Genomic DNA, 17,430 nt, shown 5'->3' on the forward strand with positions numbered 1-17,430 from the left:
CCAAATAATCTATGTAAATTGTGAATAATTGCAGTCCGAACAATGATCCCTGAAGCACACCACTAGTCACTGATTGATTGCCAACTAGAAAAACACTCATTCATCCCCACTCTTTACTTCCTGCTAGTTAATCAATCCTCTATCCATGCTAATACATTACCCATAACACCATGCATCTTTATCTTATGCAGCAGTCTTTTGTGTGGCACCTTGTCAAATGCATTTTGGAAATCTAGATGCACCACATCTACTGGATCCCCGTTGTCCACTGTGCTCATAATGTTTTCATAGAATTCCAGTAGATTAGTTAAGCATGACCTGTCTTTTATGAACCCATGCTGCGTCTGCCCAACAGAACAATTTCTATCTAGATGTCTTCCTATTTCTTCCTGATAATAAATTCAAGCCTTTTCCCACTACAGAAGTTAAGCTAACCAGGCTATAATTCCTCATCTTTTGTCTACCTCCTTTTTTAACCAGTGGTGTCACATTTGCCATTTTCCAACCTGCTGGAACTGCCCCAGAGTCTAGTGAATTTTGGGAAATTACCACAAGTGCATTTGCTATTGCTGACTGAGGAGAGAGCGTATTCCTGGGCTGGGGGAGAAAAGTAGGAAACGGCGGTGAGGGTTAAAAGAAAGCGGGTTGGTCAAGGAAATACATTTAAGAAGTACTTTAAAGGAGGAAATATTGGTAGAATGGCAGAGGGACTTAGGGAGACAATTCCAAAGTTTAGGACCTGGACAGCTAAAGGCATGATAATCAGTGGTGGAGCAATTAAAAATAGGGGTGTTCAAGAAACCAGAATTGGAAGAATGCAGAATGCATAGTGCTTTCAAGCAGGTGAAAATTACAGAACTAAGAAGCTGGTGAGCACATGGAAGAATTTAAACATAATGAGATTTTAAAATCAAAGCATTGGTTTACTGGGACCCTTTGCAGGTTAGATAACTCAGAGGAGATAGGTGAATGGAACTTGCTGTGAATTAAGATACACACAGCAGAGTTTGGGATGACGTCAATTTTTCGATTATAGAGCAAGTTGGCCAGGAATGTGTTGGACTAATCATGTCTAGAGGTAACAAAGGCATGGATGAGGATTTCACCAACAGATGAGGCAAACAGGAAGGCCATCGTTGACTGTAGCACATTTTAACCAACCCCAGATAATATTTGACTCTTTACTTAGTCAAGAATCTATTCATATTTGCTTTAGAAATATTCAGTGACACTGCCTCCGTTGTTCTCTAGGCAAAAGAGTTGCAAACACCCACCATCTACAAAAGAATCCTTATTTTTGTCTTAAATGGGTTATGCCTGTTTTTTAAACTTTGTCCCCTGGATCTAGCTCATCCCACAAGAGGATACCTTCTTTTTAAATATACACCTTTTCAAGTGTCCTCAATATAAGATCATTCAAGTAGATCAACTCTCATTCTTCAAAATTCCAATGAATATAGGTCTAACCTTTCCTCAGAACATCTTACTCCTTATTCTAGGAATCATTCAAGGGAAACACCTCATGTAACTGAGAAAGAGGAGGCAGCTAATGATAGATTCGAGGGGGTGACCAATGGTTTTGCTGTGGATGAAGAAGAGAAGGAATTGCTGGTTATATTCTGGGTGTGATTGGTTGGCCCTTCTTCACAATTTATAGTTATGTTGTAGCTACAAGTTGAAATCTGAATTGCAATTTTAAAAAGATATACTTAATTGAAATAAACGCATCCACAAAAATCAAACTGCAACTAATTTAATCACTTACGAAGTGTCGTATGGGATTCACAACTCTGCTAAATCTTGCTTTAGTAAAAGTCACACTGTCTCACAAATTAATCCTGTGTTGCTGATGAAGTTAGCACACTCACAATAATGATGTGCATAATTTGACTGCCATATCATAAGGTCCAGGCATAACATTATTTACCTCATTAGTTTGAGCTGTTTGATTATTATGATTTTTGTATCAGCTTTGGCTCAGTTGTTACTGTGCCAATAGATTTGGTGATTCAACTTTCATGTTAGAACATCAGCAAAGAATGTAGGAAGGCACTTTAGGATGAAACAGGCACGTCATTTACATGAAATATTAAATTCAGGTTAAAGTGGATACAATAAATGGCATATTACTATCTCAAAAAATGGCAACCTCCTAGTGTTAAGTCAATACTCAATTCTCAACCAAAAATAGATATTGAACCATTCATTTCACTTTTTTATTGTGGTACTTTGTTATGGATTGCATTAATGAAAAGTAATTTATAAGCGTGAACATCTTAAAACTTGTGATTGTGCCTTAATGGGAAGGCCTCATTGCCATAAAAAAACCTTAAAATTCTCTTTCACTTGATCTCTGTTGAAGTGTTGATTGTTCTCCTTCACACAGATAATGCTCAAGATGTTGTTTCCAAGCTTTTATTTTTCTTATTTCAGATTTCCAGCATCCACAGAATTTTTCTTTAATATTAAGCTTAAATTTGTATCTTCTGTTAGATCGTTCTACCACTGGAAACAATTGTTCCTTATTTACTCCATCAAAGCTTGTAAAAGGGTGTAGTTTACTACATAATGATTTGCCAGTAATACAAAGAGGCCTTTACCAGATATCACAATGGGATCCTTGGAGTGATGTGAGTGGGGCAGGATTGGGGTTTGAGGACAACGTATAGATAGTGAGGACAGGAAGGTCTTTCAGATTTAAAGGCAGGGGTTTCCTAATACCAGCTTCTTTGATTGGGTGCTAAGTGCCTTTGAAAGATGGACCTCCTGGAATACTGCTGGTAAACGTGACAAAGTTTGCTTTCAACCTTCATGATGAAAGGCTACCTCATGAGAGATGGGGAAAATCCCTTAAACACAGATAATGACCTTAAATGGCTAAATAATGGGTCTAAGCAGCCAGCAAGCAGATTCCCTACACTGGCCTATTTTCACCATGGACTTAACATCACTGTTTCTGGAATCTTCTAGTGCAATCTTACCTGCCAGTATACCGAGACATGATCCAATTGTAGCTTGTAGGCATATAATTGGAGATGAGATTATTAATGCAATAAGGAACATGCCACCAGTCCAGGGATTGTCACAACCAAACACCTGGGCAACACCCACTGGGACAGCTCTAAGAAGCTGATTAAAAAATAAACAATAAGTCATTATTTGATTGATGTAAATATGATGCCATGGAAGCTTTGACAAGTAATCAAAAATGTTGTTTAGGATCTTAAAATCATTCAGTTTCACATGTAACATTTTGTTGCAAATACTTAATACAGCTGACATGTAAATGTATATTATATAAATAACATATGTGCATTTGTCGTTAATTAAAATCATTTTTCCACAATAAACAAGTTAAGATTCTCCAGAAGTTTTGCTCACCATGGTAACACTGAGATCTGGCCATGTGACATTGAATGGTCCAGTCACAGGCTGAATGAGAACCTGGGGAAAATGTTGGTTGTTATGTCCTGTGGCAGCCATAAACATCGACAGAATAATATTAAAAGGCAGCGTGAAAATAGGCAGATCCCATTTTTCCATTATGGAGGCCAAAGCACTTGAAAGCACAGGGCTGCAACAGAGAAATTATTTTACTGCAAATATGAATTGACTACCTAATTAATTTATCGAATACTTAGTTATGTTTCTAAAGTTCAGGAAATGGTAAATTTTGCATTGCAAGTAATTCCTTCTTTAAAGAACAGTAACAACAACTTGCATTTAAACAGACCTTTACATCCCAGGGTGTGTCACAAAAACTAGGAGAAAATGAGGACTGCAGATGCTGGAGATCAGAGTCGAAGAGTGTGGTGCTTGAAAAGCTAATGCTTGAAAAGTCAATTCTCCTGCTCCTCGGGTACTGCCTGACCAGCTGTGCTTTTTCAGCACCCCACCCATCGATTGTGTCACAAAAGCATTATCAAACAAAAAAAAGTCACATATAAAGATATTAGACAGGTGACTAAAAGTTTGCTGGAAGACATTTTGCAGGATGGGATATAAGAAAGTGACTGAGATAATTGGAATAATTGAAACTGCAACTAAAATATGGTGAGAATGAAGGTTGGTATTTAGATGAGAAAGAGGATGCAGTCGATGATTGCTTGGTCATCTCCAAAAGCAACAATGCAAGAAACCACCATTGGAAGTCCTTTGGATATTATCGGAATTGTATTGAGTTCTTAGTACTTCAAATAACATTTTGAAAATTGTGTTGTTTTTTGTCAGTGGTGAACAAAACATAGGACCTCATCATTTTAAGAGGTAAATGAAATACAAAGGTAGCTTAATATGAAAGCCAAAGAAACTCCTCTCAGACAACTCCACATGACAACAATAAATTTGTAATCTGATTTTCTATGAATAGAGCTAGAAATATGATGGTCATTATTTTGAAGAAATATTGAAAAAAATGCATGAAATGGATGCTATAACAAGGTAAGCTTGTTTGAAAATGTGCTTGCAGCATGGAATTTTGGACTTATTCACTGATTAACATCATTTGAACTTGCCGAGAGCTGCTAAGGCAGACTCCTGCTGATTTAACGCTCGGGCTCCAATTAAAAACAGTTTTCATGGAGCAGTGTACGTGGACCCCAAGCACTCACACCAGTGAAGATGAGTAGTGTGATGACTGATGCATATCAATATATGGGATGAATGACTCAGAGTGTAAATGAGAGGGCACATAGGTTTTCAGATTCAACATTAGAGATCCTGCTGGAGAAAGCCCAGAGAAGGAGTAATATGCTGAAGGTATAGGGGAGAAGGGATCCAAGTTGGTCTCCTGTTCCCATATCACGCAGCAGCTGATGCTCATCTATCTGGCCTCATGTCCATCTCCCATTCTCCTGCAGACTAAGGGGGTTTTGTAGCAAGATGCAGTTAATCATCTTCCTTCTTGTGATTCCTGTGAGGTGCCCTATCTGATAGAATAGCACAGCATTTACCCCTGCATTCCTTTCAGACAAAGTCCTCAGAGAAATGCCAAAACAAATGCTGATAAAGTTCTGAAGGGTCACTGACTCAAAATTAACTCTCTTTTCTCTTCACATGCTGCCAGACCTGTTCAGTTTCTCCAGCAATTTATGTTTTTGTTTCAGATTTCCAGCAGCCACAGTTCTTTGTTTTATACAATTATGTTGAAAAAAATGTTGGAGAAGATTTGACAAAGTGTCCCATAGAAATTCCTGATGTGTTTGAAAAGTTTTCTTCAAAACTTCAGCAACATCTGAATAGTAAAAGGTGATTTTTGCCTTTAAGTCACTCTTGTGATCAGTGATAGGATGCAGTGCTATTCAACAGAATGTCACACAGCCCCTTCAGGTTCATACATCTTTAAAATGTCACAAATAGGTGCAGAAAATAAATAAGAAAGCTAATGGAATGCTGGGTTTTATATCCAGAGACTAGGATGTGGAAGTTATGCTGTAGTTTTATAAAACCCAGATTAGGAAAAGCACACCAGGTCAGGCAGCATCCGAGGAGTAGGAGAATCAATATTTTGGGCATAAGCCCTTCATTAGGAATTAGGCTGGTGGGCCCAGGGGCTGAGAGATAAATGGGAGGGGGATTGGAGTTGGGGAAGGTAGCTGAGAAAGCAATAGGTGGATGAAGGTGAGGGAGAAGGTGATAGGTTGGGGAGGGTGGAGTGGATAGATGGGAAAGGTGATGGACAGGTCAGGAGGGCGGTGCTGAATGGCTTGGGACTGGGATAATATGGGGGGAGGGGAAATGAGGAAACTGTTGAAATCCACATTCATCCCGTGTGTTTGCAGAATCCCAAGGTGTAATATGAGGCGTTCTTTCTCCACGCGGTAACAGTTTGGCATTGGAGGACGCCCAGGATCTGCATGTCCTTGACGGAGTGGGAGGGGATTTGAAGTGTTCAGCCACGGGACGGTGGGGTTGGTGGGTGCGGGTGTGCCAGAGATGTTCTCTGAAATGATCGCTTCCACAAGAGTACTGAGAGCAGAAGTGGGCATCACACCTTCAGAGGGATTCTTGACCTTGGAGGGAGTACAATTTAGGTTTACAAGAATGACAGCTGGACTTCAGGGGTTAAGTTACGAGGAAAGATTACATAAATTAGGCCTGTTTTCTCTAGAGTTTTGAAATATATGATCAAAGTCTTCAAAATATTAACAGCAAAAGATAGGGTAGATAAAGATAAACTATTTCCACTGGTTGAGGAGTCTAGAATTAGAGGCATAGTGTGAGAATTAGGGCCAGATCGTTCAGGAGAGATGTTAGGAAGCACTTCTATAAACAAAGGGTGGTAGAGGTTTGGAGCACTCTTCCACAAATCACAGTGGCTGCTGGATCAATTGTTAATTTTAAATCTGTCAGAGATGAACTTTTGTTAAGTGGAAGTATTAAGGGAAATGGGCCAAAAACAGGTATATGGAATTAGGCCACAAATCAGCCATGATATCACTGATTGGTGGAACAGACTCAATGGTCTAGTCCTGCTTCTATGTTCATATGTCGCTATGCTCCTAATAGTGGAGCAGACTTGATGGGCTAAATGGTCCACTTCTGCTCCTATGTCTTATGATCTTAAATTGTAGAACAGAACCCATGGTCTGAATTTGTTGAACTCAGTGTTGAGTCCTGAAGGTTTTAAAATGCTGAAATGTAAAATAAGGTGCAGTTCCTTCAGCTTGCATTGGAACACTGCAGCAGGCCTCAAACAAAAAATGGTTAGCACGGCAGCATGGTGTATTAAAATGGTAAGTGACAGAAGGTCAGGTCTTTCTTGAGGACAGAGCATACTGAGGACAGGGCAGAATCTGTCAGGCAGTATGCATTTTGTTTCACAAATGTTGAGGAGACCCCATTTGTGAGCAGCCAACACAGTAGACCAGTTTGATTTAAGTACGAGTAAATTGTTGATCTCCTGGTTAGTTTGGAGCCTTGGGCATTGAGGAGAGTGGAAGGAAAAGCAAAAGCATTACACCTTCTAACTAGAACTAGGAGGCATAGCTTCAAAATAAGGGGGCGCAGATTTAGGGCTGAGTTCAGAAGGAACTTCTTCTCCCAAGAGATTGTGAATCTATGGAATTCCCTACCCATTGAAGTAGTTGAGGCTACCTTGTTGAATGTTTTTAAGGCAAAGATAGGTAGATTTTTGAACAGTAAAGGAACTAAGGGTTATGCTGAGCAGGCAGGTAAGTGGAGCTGAGTCCACAAAAAGATCAGCCATGATCTTATTGAATGGTGGCGCAGGGTCAAGGGACCAGATTGCCTATGTCTGCTCCAATTTTGTAAGTTCTTATGTGATGGTATGGCAAAGTGCCACCCAGAGGTGAAGAGATGTTGGGAGTGACAGAGGAGTGGATCAGAGTGTGGTAGAGGGTCCCTGCAAAATGTTGACAGGGAAGGTAGGCAAAGATATTTATGGTGATGACATCCTGATGGAAGTGGCCAAACCGGCAGAGAACGAACCTTTGAATATGGAGGCTAGGTGGGGTGGAAAATGAGGACAAGAGGAACCCTAAATTGTTCGAAGAGAGAATGGAAAGGTCAGTTTGGGTAACTTAGAGAATGGGGAGTTCTTGGAATTCTTTACCCAAGATGGCAGTAGAGGCTTAGTGATTGAGCATATTCAAAACAGAAATCAGTAGATTTCTGGATATTAAAGTGATATGGGAATTATGTAGGAAAATGGCAGGAGGGCAGAGTCATGACTTGCTGAACGGTAAAGTAATTTCAAGGGCCAAATAGGCTAATCCTGCTCCAATCTCCCATGTTCCTATGTAACAGGACCTTCTGTAAATATCTCAGTTTGGCTGGAGGCTAAAGTGTGGCTAATGAAGCAGCAGATAAGAAAAATGTTTCATTTCTTCCAATAACTCCGTATTAACAAAATCTGCCATGACCTGCTGAATAACTCCAGAATTTCCTGTTTGTTTCTGATTTCCATCATCCGCAGTATTTTGCTTTTACTGTTTATTTCAAATCCCACCACAGCAGCAGGATATTTCACATTTAATGAAATAAGTTTGGAATAAAAGCTAATCATGGTGGCCATGATGCTAACAGATTGTCAGAAAATTAAATCTGCTCCTGTCCTACCCAGCCTAGATGTGACTCGAAACTCACAATAATGTGACTTATGATTAACTGTCCTCTGAAATGGCCTTGAGTCATTTGTATGTAATTATTAGCTGGATGCCTAAAACTTCCTCCTTACAGCACTGTTGGTGTACATATGTCAACATTTTTTAATTGGAGAAAATCTGCAGAAAGCTACAGAACAGATAGATTTGGAAATCCTTAGCCATGAATCACAAAAAGCTAGCATCCAAGTTCAGTGGGTAATATTGAAGAAATATGGAATGTTTGCATTCATTTTAAAGACAATGCAGTATAAAAATAGGATGGTTTTATGAAAACTATATAAGGCCATGAATGTGACCATAGCTAGATTACTGTGAACAGTTTTGGTCCTTGTAACTAAGAATATTCATGAGGCTGAATATTCATGTATAAGGACTGTCCAATGAGGACAGGTTGAGTAGATTGGACCAGTACTTATTGCTATAGAGAAGAATGAGAGGCAAACTCAATGATACATTCAAGATTCTTAGGGGGCTTGACAGAGTAGATGCGGAAAGGTTGTTTCCCATTGTGCAACGGTCTAGAACCAGAGGATATGCTTTCAGAATAAGGGGTCTCACATTTAAGACAGAGGTGATGAGGGATTTCTTCTCTACGATGGTTTTGAGTCTGTGAAATTCTTTACCACAGAGAGCTGTTGTGACATTAAGTATATTCAAGGCTGAGATAGCCAGATTTTTAATCAGTAAGGGAATTGAGGATTCTGGGGAAAAGGCAGGAAAATAGTGTTGAGGATTGTCAGATCAGCCATGATCTCATGAATAGTAGAGTAAACTTGATGGACTGAACAGCCTACTTCAGCTGCTACATTTTACAACAATTGCGGTCATAGAGTCATAGAGATGTACAGCATGGAAACAGACCCTTCGGTCCAACCCGTCCATACCGACCAGATATCCCAACCCAATCTAGTCCCACCTGCCAGCACCCGGCCTGTTCATATGCCCATCCAAATGCCTTTTAAATGTTGCAATTGTACCAGCCTCCACCACTTCCTCTGGCAGCTCATTCCATACATGTACCAACCTCTGTGTGAAAACATTGCCCCTTAGGTCTCTTTAATATCTTTCCCTCTCACCCTAAACCTATGCCCTCTAGTTCTGGACTTTCCGACCCAGGGAAAATACTTTGTCTATTTATCCTATTCATGCCCCTCATGATTTTGTAAACCTCTATAAGGTGAACCCTTAACTTCCGATGCTCCAGGGAAAACAGCCCCAGCCTCTCCCTATAGCTCAAATCCTCCAACCCTGGCAACATCCTTGAAAATCTTTTCTGAACCCTTTCAAGTTTCACAACATCTTTCCAATACGAAGGAGACCAGAATTGCACACAGTAGTCCAACAGTGGCCGAACCAATGTCCTGTAGAGTCACAACATGACCTCCCAACTCCTGTACTCAACATTCTGACCAATAAAAGGAAGCATACCAAGCGCTTTCTTCACTATCTTATCTACCTGCAACTCCACTTTTAAGGAGCTATGAAGCCGCACTACAAGATCACTTTGTTCAGCAACACTCCTTAAGACCTTACCATTAAGTGTATAAGTCCTGCTAAGATTTGCTTTCCCAAAATGCAGCACCTCGCATTTATCTGAATTAAACTTCATCTGCCATTTCTCAGCCCATTGGCCAATCTGATCAAGATCCTGTTGTAATCTGAGGTAACCTTCTTCGCTGTCCATTATGCCTCCAATTTTGGTGTCATCTGCAAACTTACCAACTGTACCTCTTATGCTCACATCTAAATCATTTATGTAAATGACAAAACGTAGAGGACCCAGCACCGATCCTTGTGGAATTCCACTGGTCACAGGCCTCCAGTCTGAAAACCAACCCTCCACCACCACCCTCTGTCTTCTACCTTTGAGCCAGTTCTGTATCCAAATGGCTAGTTCTCCCTGTATTCCATGAGATCTAACCCCATGAGGTAACTTGTCGAACGCCTTACTGAAGTCCACATAAATCACATCTACTGCTCTGCCCTCATCAATCCTCTTTGTTACTTCTTCAAAAAACTCAATCAAGTTTGTGAGACATGATTTCCCACGCACAAAGCCATGTTGACTATCCCTAATCAGTCCTTGCCTTTCCAAATACATGTACATCCTGTCCCTCAGGATTCCCTCCAACAAATTGTCCACCACTAACGTCAGGCTCACTGGTCTCTTGTTCCCTGGCTTGTCCTTACCATCCTTCTTAAACAGTGGTACTACGTTAGCCAACCTCCAGTCTTCCACCACCTCACCTGTGACTATCGATGATACAAATATCTCAGCAAGAGGCCCAGCAATCACTTCTCTAGCTTCCCACAGAGTTCTAGGGTACACCTGATCAGGTCCTAGGGATTTATCCACCTTTCTGAGTTTCAAGACATCCAGCACGTTCTCTTCTGTAATATGGACATTTTGCAAGGTGTCACCATCTATTTCCCTTAATTCTATATCTTCCATACCCTTTTCCACAGTAAATACTGATGCAAAATACTTGTTTAGTATCTCCCCCATTTTCTGTGGCTCCACACAAAGGCCACCTTGCTGATCGTTGAGGGGCCTATTCTCTCCCTAGTTACCCTTTTGTCCTTAATGTATTTGTAAAACCCCTTTGGATTCTCCTTAATTCTATTTACCAAAGCTGTCTCATGTTCCCTTTTTGCCCTCCTGATTTCCCTCTTAAGTATACTCCTACTGCCTTTACACTCTTCTAAGGATTCACTCGATCTATCCTGTCGATACCTAACAAATGCTTCCTTCTTTTTCTTAACCAAACCCTCAATTTCTTTCGTCATCCAGCATTCCCTATATCTACCAGCCTTTCCTTTCACCCTGACAGGAATATACTTTCTCTGGATTCTCATTATCTCATTCCTGAAGGCTTCCCATTTTCCAGCCGTCCCTGTACCTGTGATCATCTGCCCCCAATCAGCTTTTGAAAGTTCTTGCCTAATACTGTCAAAATTAGCCTTTCTCCAATTTAGAACTTCAACTTTTAGATCTGGTATATCCTTTTCCGTCATTATTTTAAAATTAATAGAATTATGGTCGCTGGCCCCAAAGTGCCCTCCCACTGACACCTCAGTCACCTGCCCTGCCTTATTTCCCAAGAGTAGGTCAAGTTTTGCACCTTCTTTGGTAGATACATCCACATACTGAATCAGAAAATTTTCTTGTACACATTTAACAAATTCCTCTCTAAACCCTTGACACTATGGCAGTCCCAGTATATGTTTGGAAAGTTAAAATCCTCATAACCACCCTATTATTCTTACAGATAGCTGAGATCTCCTTACAAGTTTGTTTCTCAATTTCCCTCTGACTATTAGGGGTTCTATAATACAATCCCAATAAGGTTATCATCTCTTTCTTATTTCTCAGTTCCACCCAAATAACTTCCCTGGATGTATTTCCAGGAATATCCTTCTTCAGCACAGTCGTAATGCTATCCCTTATCAAAAACCTTATCCCCCCCGACCCCACTCCTCTCTTGCCTCCCTTTCTATCCTTCCTGTGGCATTTGTATCCTGAAACATTAAGCTGCCGGTCCTGCCCATCCCTGAGCCATGTTTCTGTAATTGCTATGATACCCCAGTCCCATGTTCCTAATCATGCCCTGAGTTCATCTGCCTTCCCCGTTTGGCCCCTTGCATTGAAATAAATGCAGTTTAATTTATTAATCCTACCCTGTTCCTGTCTGCCCTGACTGTTTGACTCTCTTCTGTTCTCAACTGTACCAGTCTCAGATTGATCTCTTTCCTCACTATCTCCCTGGGTAACCCCCCACCCCCACCCACCCACCTTATTAGTTTAAATCCTCCTGAGCAGCTCTAGCAAATTTCCCTGCCAGTATATTAGTACCCTTCCAATGTAGGTGCAAACTGTCCTTCTTGTACAGGTCACTTCTGCCCCAAAAGAGATTCTAATAATCCAAAAATGTGAATCCTTCTCCCATACACCAGCTCCTCAGCCATGCATTCTCTGCTCTATCCTCCTATTCCTGCCCTCACTAGCTCGTAGCACCCGGAGCATTCCAGATATTACTACTTTCGAGGACCTCCTTTTTAAATCCCTGCCTAACTCTCTTTAATCTCCCTTCAGAATCTCAACCTTTTCCGTTCCTATGTCATTGGTTCCAATATGTACAATGACCTCCTCTCCCCCTTGAGAACATTCTGCACCCTCTCTGAGACATCCTTGATCCTGGCACCAGGGAAGCAACACACCATTCTGATTTTTAGCAGCATTTCACCAAAGATAATGAGAAATAAGCAACAAGTATGGGCCTTGCCTGTGGTATCCAGGTCTCCTGAATATTTTTGTACTTTTAAGAGAAAAGACAATGCTGGCCCTTTTGTTTCTATAAACTTTTAATATTGCATTAAGGCTCCTTACTCTTATAATGTTCATAATATAATAGATCACTAATCACATACGTTTAATTGTTCACTTTCAATTGCATGAAGAAAATAAGGATTAATAATGGGAAAAAAAACTAAAAAGCAAGTGATTAAAGTTTAAGAAATTAATTACATCAGATAGAATCCATTAAATGCTTGCAACATAAAGGTTGAACATGAAAACTGTCTTAAATACACTGTAGCTCTTTAAAAATAGGAAAAAAAAGATTAGAAAATAGTATTTTGATTTGTTTTAGAAGGTCAAATTTATAATCCTGTGTATTATGAGCCAGCTAGCACGACATTAAAAACACTGAAGTTAATTACAAAGGAAGGAAGTCAACCTTATTTAACACGAATAAAGGGAATAACTTGATGCCAAAATAGGGATTATGATAGATAAGCAGATCATGCTTAACAAATTTATTGCTAAGACATTTGTCATAGAGTCACAGAGTCATACAGCATAGAAACAGACCCTTCTGTCCAAATGCTCCTCGCCGACCATGTTCCCAAACTAAACTAGTCCCACGTAGAGTCATACAGTCATAGAGATGTACAGCATGGAACCAGACCCTTCGGTCCAACCTGTCCATGCCGACCAGATATCCCAAACCAATCTCGTCCCACCTTCCAGCAGCTGGCCCATATCACTCCAAACCCTTCCTATTCATATACCCATCCAAATGCCTCTTAAATGTTGCAATTGCACCACATCCTTTGGCAGTTCATCCCATACACGTACCACCCTCTGCATGAAAAAGTTGCCCCTTAGGTCTCTTTTATATCTTTCCCCTCTCACCCTAAACCTATGCCCTCTAGTTCTGGACTCCCCGACCCGGGGAAAAGACATTGTCTATTTACCCTATCCATGCCCCTCATAATTTTGTAAACCTCTATAAGGTCACCCCTCAGCCTCCGATGCTCCAGGGAAACAGCCCCAGCCTGTTCAGCCTCTCCCTGTAGCTCAAATCCTCCAACCCTGGCAACAATCCTTGTAAATCTTTTCTGAACCCTTTCAAGTTTCACAACATCTTTCTGATAGGAAGGAGACCAGAATTGCACACAATATTCCAACAGTGGCCTAACCAATGTCCTGCATTTGGCCCATATCTCTCCAAACCTTTCCTATACTTATCCAAATATCTTTTAAATATTGTAATTGTACCTGCATTTACCACTTCCACTGGTAGTTCATTCCACAGACAAACCACCCTCTGTGTAAAAAGGTTGCCCTTCATGTCTTTTTTAAAACTTTCTCCTCTCACCTTAAAAAATGCCCCTAGTTTTTATGTCACTAGATATGCAATCTGGAGATCTTAGTTCAAGTCCTATTATAACAATTGTGGAATTTAAATTCAGTTAAGAAAATAAATAATATTTTAAAATTACTCTCACAAACTATCTTTAGGGAAGAAAACACACTATTCTTACCTGGTCATACTGCAGTCCACTGCCCTCACAAATGGCTCACAATTATATCAAACTCTTTGTAAAAGTATAAAATGAATATAACCAGATGGATCACTCAATAAAAACAGAAGTACTAAATATGGTGCATCCAGCACGTGACCATCGTAAATCATCCTCATTAACATTTGAGGATGCAACAGATTGTGGTGTCTCACATAGGTCCATAACAAATAGAAGAAGTGGGCCAATTAGCCCCTCAAGCCTGTCCTGCCATTCAACAAAATCATGGTTAGAGACAAAAAAAAACTGCAGAAGCTGGAATGCAAAATAGACAAGTGAGTTGGAGAAGTTGATGTTTCGGGTATACCTGAAACATTGACTTCTCCACCTCCTGATGCTGCTTGGCTTGCTGTGTTCTTCCAGCCTCCTGTTGTCTACATTCAACCAAATCATGGCTGATCTGTCCTTAATCAGGCCCCAAACTTTCTTTCATGCCAGATCAGTATATCCATCAACTCCCTGATATTTCAAAATTCTATATACTTTGTTTTTAAATATTTTCAGTGATCTAACTTACATAACTTTCTTGGGTCGAGAATTCCAGACATTTACTACCCTCCGGGAGAAAAGGTTCCTTTGCATCTTGGTTTTAATTTAGTCTCCCCTTATTCCAAATGGCCCCTAATTCAAAAATCCCCAACTAATGGAAACATTTTCTCAACATGCACCTTAAAATCATGTTTGCTCCAATAAGATCATCCAGCATTATTTTAAATTCTGAAGAAAAAATACCTAAATTGTTTAAGCCTTCTTGATAAATCAACTTCTTCATCCCAGACATCAGTCAATATATCTTTTATAAAATATGGGAACAATAACTGGACCCAATACTCCAGTTGTAGCTTCAGCAACATCTTGTACAGTTGTAAGAAGACTTCCCTGGTTTTAAACTCCAACCTGCTAGCAATGACAGTTAAAATTCCATTTGGTCTCTTAATTGCTTGCTGCATCTGCATGTTATCTTTTGTGTTTCACACACAAGAACATCCAGATCCCTCAGTACTGCACTTTGTTGAAGTCTCTCTCTTTTCCAACTAATAGTCTGTCTTGGAGTCTCTCTCCTTCAAATAATTATCTTTTAATTTTTCCTAGCAAATTGCCTGACATCACATTTTCCTCTATTAATACCAGCTGCCATTTTTTTCCCACTTATTCAAGCTATTTATATTCCCTTGCAGATTCCTTATGTCTGTATCACAATATATCTTCCCAATAATTTTTGTATTGTTATTGAATTTGGATGCATTTTACCCTGCCCCTCCTCCAAGTCACTAATAGAGATTGTAAATAGTTGAGACACACAGACTGATCCTACAGCACTCCACTAATTACATCTTTCCAACCATTAGCCCCATTAAATTGACTCTCTGTGTCAACTTATTCTCAATCCACACTAAACATTAATCCCAATACTGGGAGCTCCTGTTGTGTGTAATAACCTGTTTTGGAGCACCTTCTAAAGATCTGCTGGTTCTTCTTCATCAATGCTTGTTATATCCTCAAAGAATTGTAACAAATATGTCAAACATAATTTCCCTCTCACATAACCCCACTAATTCTGTTTGGCTGCAATAATCTTTTCTAAATGTCCTGCTATTTCTTCATCAATAATGGACTCTAGCATGTTTCCATCACAGAATTACAAATTTTCATACTTGCAGAATTAGAACTTTTGCCCATGTCTCAGAAATTTGCATCATTATTTCCTTGTACGGGTGGCTCCAAGTGGTAGGGCAAATTGAGCAGAGTTGCCAACAAAATCAGGAGAAAGCATTTACATTTTAAATTATTAACAAATATTAAATATGAAAAAGAACATGGGGCCCATAAAAAGAGCATGCTGGAATTTTTGCTTATGTAAATTTTTAAAATAAATCTTAGAAATTGTAGAATCTCATATCCTTGTAATGGTCAAAAATAATGTCCTATCTGATCATTGGACTTTTAAGGGTTGCATCTCAATTCATGCCGCAAGTAAGGATTAGTAATAGCAAAAATGAAAACAAACATGAATGTTTAAACTTTTAAAAAATCAATTAAACTAGATTGGACAAAATAAAGATCTGATGACATGCAGGTTGAAGGAGGGAGAGCTGTGTCTGAAATTGTTGTAGCTCATTAAATGCAGGAAAAGTACCAGAGATAAGAAAATAGAATTCCAGCTTGCTTTTGAAAGGTCAGGTTTATAATCTTACATATTTCCAGCCAGTTAGCACAACATTAGAGGTTGAAAAAAAAACAGAGGTTAATTACAAAGAAAGTACTTCAAGCATACTTAACATGAAGAAAGGGAATATCTCCAAGCGAGCAAAGGGATTGCAAAAGGTAAATCATGCTTAACAAATTTATTGTAAAGGCAGTTGTTCTTTGGAAAATCCAGACGTGCAATAAAATGAAGAAATATTTCTCTCTTTACCAAATCTCTTCTCATCCACATCCATCACATTTCTGATGCTCTCCATTATTGCAGTTAATGAGAGTATTCAATCTCTCCACACCCATATAACACAGGACAGCATGATCACTCTCCACATTTTCCCTGTACAAGATGTATAAAGTCCTCATGTAAAATTATCTGACTCAACTTATTGTCACATTTAATAACTTCTCCTTTAACTCCAATCAGTTCTATCAAACCAACGTTTGGCGATGGGACTCAATGTAGATTGTAGATATGCACACTTTTAAACAAAACTTGCAGAACATCAACTTTTTCAGTTCAAATCAGGCCCCTCCTTTGATCTCATTTTCTGTTGCGTTGTTGGAAATGGAAATTTTCATCAACTTTTCTCGCAACTGCCACTTTTCCTTTCTTTTCACATGCCCCATCTGACTCTTTACTTCCATTATTCAAATTCTCTGACTCATTTTCTAGGAATAGACTATTAACCAATATCCACTGTAAATCCATTGACTTTCACAACTGCCTTGGCCGTACTTTTTCATACCCTTCCTTCCGTAAGGATTTTAACTCTGTCAACTGCTCTATCATTTCTTTTTCAACATTGAGAGCATTGGTATAAAGGTGACAATGTGCCTTTTCTTTTTCTCGCCCAAAGATTCTCCCACAGTGTGGTTTGGAAGGTCCTCAAATATGTCCTTTCCAATTTAGGCACTTCTGCTTTAACTAGAGCTAAGTGATTCCACAACCAATGGATCACATCTTAGAGCTACAGTCCTGCCACATCCAGTTGTGAATGGTGGTGGAAAATTAAGCAACTTACTGGAGGAACTGGCCCCACAAATATCCTCATCCTCAATGATGGGGGAGCCCTGTACATCAATGCAAAATGTACAGCTGAAGCATTCACAATAATCTTCAGCCAGAAGAGCCAAGCAGATGATCTATCTTGGCCTCCTCCAAAGGGCCCCAGCATTACAAGATCGTCTTGAGTCAATTCAAATTTCTTCAATTGATAACAAGAAACAGTTGGAGGCA

At 39.7% G+C, this 17,430-nt stretch overlaps 1 protein-coding gene across 3 annotated transcripts in view; it reads right to left on the reverse strand.

Annotated features, from left to right (window-relative positions):
• LOC140478575 (urea transporter 2-like) overlaps positions 1–17,430 on the reverse strand; it is a 65,382-nt gene that overhangs the window by 23,186 nt on the left and 24,766 nt on the right. For all 3 annotated transcript variants that reach the window (XM_072571808.1, XM_072571800.1, XM_072571815.1), the window contains exons 5-6: positions 3,382–3,574; positions 2,982–3,129 (exon numbers count right to left, since the gene is read on the reverse strand). In XM_072571808.1, the coding sequence (XP_072427909.1) occupies positions 2,982–3,129; positions 3,382–3,574 (341 nt within the window). The remainder of the gene's footprint in view (positions 1–2,981; positions 3,130–3,381; positions 3,575–17,430) is intronic.

Source organism: Chiloscyllium punctatum, chromosome 1, assembly GCF_047496795.1.
Source record: "Chiloscyllium punctatum isolate Juve2018m chromosome 1, sChiPun1.3, whole genome shotgun sequence".
In the NCBI taxonomy this organism is placed as follows: domain Eukaryota; kingdom Metazoa; phylum Chordata; class Chondrichthyes; order Orectolobiformes; family Hemiscylliidae; genus Chiloscyllium; species Chiloscyllium punctatum.